The 6,000-nt window shown below is 38.3% G+C and overlaps 1 protein-coding gene across 1 annotated transcript in view; it reads right to left on the reverse strand.

Moving 5' to 3' along the window:
• Positions 1-5,144, reverse strand: part of LOC103059454 (F-actin-monooxygenase MICAL2-like) — a 43,334-nt gene extending 38,190 nt beyond the window's left edge. Inside the window, exons 1-4 of the mRNA XM_088145924.1 lie at positions 5,079-5,144; positions 3,912-4,101; positions 1,368-1,534; positions 501-578 (exon numbers count right to left, since the gene is read on the reverse strand). Coding sequence (XP_088002050.1) covers positions 501-578; positions 1,368-1,534; positions 3,912-4,101; positions 5,079-5,124 — 481 coding nt within the window. The 5' untranslated portion in view covers positions 5,125-5,144. The remainder of the gene's footprint in view (positions 1-500; positions 579-1,367; positions 1,535-3,911; positions 4,102-5,078) is intronic.
• Between the last annotated feature and the right edge of the window lie 856 nt (positions 5,145-6,000).

Genomic DNA, 6,000 nt, shown 5'->3' on the forward strand with positions numbered 1-6,000 from the left:
GAATTCCCCAGCCAGCATGGGAGTTGAAGTCCACACATTTTCCAGCTGCCAAGGTTGAGAAACACTGTTCTATACCATTCTACAGAAGGGGAAATAGGTAGTAACTTTGCCTCAAGCAACAAAATGTTTCCAGCCAGCCTTTTCTGAGAGGCCGAAGATACCGAAGATTATAGTCTTAGCACTAATAATGGAACTCAAAAGAGCTGAGAGGAATCAGGCTCCAGAGATGATTTGCAGGCCAGATGGACCAAGCTGTGTTCTGGGGGGCGGGGAATGAAGAAATTGGATCTCATCTCTTTGAAACTCTAAAGTTTATATCAAAGCAGTTTCCTTAAAAGTAATCATATTCAAGTCATGAGTCTAGGGTGGACATTATGGCGCATCTAATATGTCCGCTGAAAAAAGGCACAAATTAAAGTTGAACATGAATGAAATGGTTTAGGGAAGAGTGTAGGTAAATGAATACTTGAATCAGGAGTGTTAATCATGTTATATCTTACTTGACTGAATGTTCTTTTTCCAGTTCTGATATTTTTTTGATGAAGAAGAGTCACGAAAACTGTAGGCTCGTTGTAATGCTAGAGGGGAAAGAGGAAAAACCAGCTATAGACGACATTTGTTTAAACAGAGGAAGTCCTGCTGCAGTTTGTGGCAATACAAAATTCAGTTAAGTTTTCTTCATAGAACAGTTCACTCAAGAAGTTTACATTTCATGTAGAAGAGTACAAAATTACAATGTTTTATGCAATAAGAATGACACCTAACAACTTCAAGATATCCAGTGGGCAGATCAATATTTAAATATCAGCCACTAGAGGGCAATGTTCTCCAAACAGTTTTTCCCTTAGACAGGCTCAGCTGTTTAACTCTCAATTTTAAAATAAGTCCATTTTTGCAGAATGTTATAGCACAATAGCTCATTTATGCCCAGCCATTTCTGTATCTCTATTGTTTCTCTTGCCTGTGGGTTTTTCACTCAAAAATAAGGGAGAAAAAGGAAACATTTGTTTTCCTTGGTAGAAGTTACATAATTCTCACAACTGACTTCAAGGGAAAAGTTAATCATGTTGATCAAGCAAACAATGACAAAGTGAAACAGAGCAATGTGGGAGATAGAAAGCTAAGGCTAAGGGAGGCCCAAAAGGGGAAAGTACATTAAATACCAGAGAACCCTGTGAATAACTTTGGAGAAAGGCAGGGCAGAAGCTGAAGCATAAGGAGGTTATGATGGGGAGTGGAGGGGAGACATATAGCTGCTAAACCATGGGAGTGACTTCAGTTGGATGTTCTTTATCAGTGGGGATGTCTTGAATTGTTTCAATGCCTTTTAGTGAAAACAGAGATGTTTGCTGCTCATAGTAACTTACCGTTGGCAGCTTTGGATTTTTCAAGACCATCATCTCCCTTCCGCAAATTTGTGTTGATCAGTGGAGATCTCTGTGAAGATGGGATGCAGTGCCAGGGCTCAAACAATGGCAACATGTCTTCTGGGGCTTCAGAAATGGCTGAATTGCCAGAAAGATCAGATTCTGAGCTAAGAATCCAAGAGAGAAAGATCTGTGGTTGTCTTAAGCATGGCCAGCAAGTGGTACAAAACAGCTAATCAACCATTCACAAATGCACAGTATCTTTTCCCCCCTTATGTAATATTTATACAATATGAGGCCTGGATGACTGCAGTGTAAATATTCCCAATAAATTAATAACACTGATAAAAAATGTTCTAAGTATATCAATTATACATACTCCTTTTGGGAAACATCAAATATACTTAATCCTTTGGGGGAATTTGATGGAGTTAAGAATTTTTCACTGAAAACTGGAGCTTTATTTGCTTATATTAAACATGTTTGTAGCACAAAGCTTCTTTCCTCAACATTGCTCTATGCTCTCACATCTCTGGGGTAGAACACTGGAGATCATAGGTCAAGTCCAAAGGAGTATATCTCATCTTCATTCATTTCTTTAAGTCAATGATAAGAAGTCAATGATAAGAAGAATATAAAATGTTTGGTTGATTCATTCATGGCATTTCTACCCTGCCTTTTCTCTGAGAGCTCAAGGCAGCTTACAACACAGGGGTCTCCCCTAATTTTACCCCTATAAGAGTTTCCCTATGGGGGGGTTGGGTTGAGAGAGACTGTTGGACCTAAAATCATTCAAATCCCTCTACTCTGAATCCAACACTTTAATCATTATGTTAGAATTTTTTTTTTCCTGGCAGTTTTGCATAATTTGACATGAGATATAATTATAACCGGGCTATAATTTGATTTATTTTTTACTTTGTGTGATAGCTCGTCATGGTGGGTATAGCCAGCTCTGGCTTTCTAATCAGGCTTGATCCATTGCTTTTCTTTACTTTTTATTCATTATTTCTCATTTGATGGATAGCCATGTTGATTGCCATGGAGAACTCATTTGTTTTCCTATAACTCTGAAAATTTTTAATCTAAAGGTATGTGAAGTTTTCAGGTTGCTCTACTACTAGCTTGAGATTTCTAATACACCAAGACTCAGACAGATTGATAAAAAATGTTCCCATTGTATAAGCAGTGCAAAAAGCAACGATATCCTCTATGCGTTCCATTGTTTTTCACTTCCGATGTTATCACTTTCAGAATACAGGTAGTCCCCAGTTTAAGAACGAGTTCTGTTCCTAAGGTCTGTCCTTAAGTCGAATTTGTAGGTAAGCCAAAACAGTATTATTGTATAATAATAAATAGTATTGTGCAATGAACTTGAACCATTGTGTATTTAACTTAAGTTTTGTTACAGTAGGCTCTGTTCTTAACTATGGGTTGTCCTTAAGCTGGGCGTTTTAACCTGGGGACTCCTTGTACTCCCGCATTGCTCCTTCCTACAAAATATTCCCTTAAATCAATTTGCTGTGCTAAGTAGTGCACAGTGCCTCTTCTCAGGTGCAGGATTCCCTTCTATTTGGAATAACTGGGAGAAAGAAAGCAAAGGGATTTTAATTCATTTACCTCATTTGTCCCTGCCTTTTAATATTTTCTCATGGAAAAGAATATGAAATTATTGAGGATATGCTCGGTGATGTGCATTCTTTTTTATAAACAAATGCACTCTTGCTCTCTACTTTTACATTAGATGTAATATGAGCAAAACCATAATAAAATCCTGGTACATGAAATACTAAGACAATTATCATTGATGCAAGCTTTTGTGGATAAATGCAGAGGTTGAGTTGTTATGGGATTTAATAACATTTCTGAAAGCAAATGAAGTGAAAATTCACTTGTTCTTATATGTCATCAGTAACATGTGACACACTGTTAAATCTCTGCTATTTATATTTTGCCCATTTAAACAAAGCATCATTGGCTGACTTTGCTACAGTTTTACATTTGATGTGTGTCCTGTTTCTGGACGTGTGCCCTGCAGATGTGCTGGATTACAACTGCCATAACTCTCACCCAGCAAAAACAAAAGAAAACAAACCCCTCTCAACCCACATTACGGAAGGCCTATCAGATTATTGACAGCTCTTCAGAAGCAAAAAACTGCTGTGCATGGAGCTGGAAGGGCAAAAGTTGAAGAAACTCAGTGCAAAGGAAACCAGGAAAGATATACGTTTGTATCCTACAAGCTGCTTTCTTGAAAACTTCAATAGCTCCTACCTACTGTAATTTCTGTTGTTGTTGTCAGAGTCAATCTGGATTTAATCCCCACCCCCACCCTGTGTGACTCAGACTGTGTGGGATGCAAAGATTTCCTGCCGGTGAATCATATGCCCAGAAGAGCTTCATGCAAACTGCAAAAGTTCAGTGTTCCTGGTTCATCATCCTTCCTTCTCTTGTATCACCTCCTCTGCTTCCTTTGACAACTGGGGTCTACAGTTTCTGGATCTGGCTCATTCAGGGAAGGAAATTTGCATCAGTAACCAATACCTGCTTCCATCACTGGTTACCAGGACTTGGACCGCCAGAAGGTTGTGATCAGCTTTCTCTTCTTCTGGGGTAAGTCTGACCAAAGCCCATTCGGAAGAGGCAAAGTGGCCTCTGCCTCTCAAGTCAAGTTTGGGGATATTCTTGCACTTCTTTGGAGAGATGGATTCATCTACTGAATGGTTGTAATACTCTAGAAAAAATAAAGAACATGAAAACTTGCCTCATGTCAATTTAGTGAGATAACATAGTTTATTCAGGACACTTAACAATGTGGAAGAGTCAGCCATGGGTCTTTCTTCTGTTTGAACTTTTCATATGATCTGATGAGAATGTAGGTATTATGGTATGGGTGAGGTTGCAATGCACATCACACCATCGTGGCCACCATCTTAAGTTTTTTGACTGTACTCTGTGGATAGCACTGTAAACATTGGTCCCTACAGAAAAATGCCCCAGCGTTGCAATAATGATCTCTTACTAGGAAAAATTAGGTAGTAGTGTGACCAAAAAGGTTATGTCCTGAACTTGAAACAAAACATTACATTCCAGAGGGGATGATGACCTGACATTCTGAAGCAAAATCTGGAACAGTTTCGTTGTTTTCTGGCTTTAAACTAAAGCAAAGTGAAACAGTTTTGGATGATCCAGCCATAGGAAACAGTGGGATTCAGAACAAGCCTCTTTGACTGCAAAAATCTGAATGGCCACTAGAAGTCAGCAGAAAGATGCAGAAAACTCTACTACATCCTTTTCTTTCCTCTTCTTTTACTCTAGTTTGAGCTAAGCTTTGAACTTAGAGCAACGTTTAAGAAATCTAATGGAAAGGAATGCTAGGAGAGAGTCTGGCTCCATGTTTTTGATCTCATGAAAGACACCATCTTTTCAGTCAGTGACCTCCTCCAGAGCAGGCAACAACTAGCCAAACATTTAAATCCATTCTAGTCAATCCATTAAGGCGGTACTTTTAAAAAAAGCTTTTAAAATAAGCCTCCTCTTTTAAATCTGTACCTCTACACCTAAACATAACCTTGAAGACAGTCAGGAATATGTATATCTCCCCCCACTCTAGTATTAACATTTCCCTACAGATTTACTCCCCACCCTCCCCACCGCTATCTGTCTCAGAACAATAAGCGAAGTGACAACAGAAAAGAACTGCAGTTCTACCTGGCAGAATGAGCATTAGCAAAAGGAAGAAAGAGCTGCTGTCCATAGGAAACACAAAAAAATCCCTCTCTGCTTGGCTGCTGTCACTTACTTCCTACGCATAAATTAAACTACACTGACATCATTGGTACTCAGTCGCACACAGACCAGAAGAGTCGTCATGCACAGAGCCTTGCTCAGCAAAATAACTCTTGCGTTTGAAATGCTCCCAAAAAATCGCAGCAAATGAGTCAGACCAATTGGGTTCAGACATGGCTCTGCAGCAAAATGTCCCACAGACTGCATTAACAAGGCACAAGAACATGAACAGAGTGCACGCACACACGTGCATATGCATACACACATTCACTGAGCAGGCCAACCAGCCTAGAGACTTTCCTTGGCATGTGCATTCTGAAGTCTCCATCAACAAAAAGTCATAAGAAAATGCAGTGTACAGAGTGGATCAATAACGCCAAAGTCAACAACTCCAGATAAAGCCTTCAAACCAAAAAACACCTTCAACATCAAACTTTGGGGAGAAAAAAACAGCAACATTCATTTTTTTATATAATTGTTATTAAAAAATACATAATTATTATTAAAGATTACAATTGGAAAGATAAACTAATATAAACTAAAGAAAAAAGAAAAAAGAAAAAATAGAAGGCGCAGAAAGGAAAAAAATAGAAAAATAGAAAAGAAAGAAAAAATAAGAATATAGTAAAGAAAAAGAAAAGAAATATATAAAGAAATGACCTCCCCCTTCATCACAACAAGTATAAAAAATTTTAGTAACCTATCACCTTCTCTTAAAATACAACAAATTATCTCTTCTTCCCATATTCCATCTCTTATCTATAAACAAATCCTTAAAGCCTCGTCATTTTAGTCCTGATGTCAGTAAAAGTCTATTAAGGGTTACAAGAGGTAACATATCTCT

The sequence above is a fragment of the Python bivittatus genome, unplaced genomic scaffold (genome assembly GCF_059951505.1).
Source record: "Python bivittatus isolate LINGU-HERP-01145 unplaced genomic scaffold, Pbiv_v1 ctg000480_np1212, whole genome shotgun sequence".
Classification (NCBI taxonomy): Eukaryota; Metazoa; Chordata; class Lepidosauria; order Squamata; family Pythonidae; genus Python; species Python bivittatus.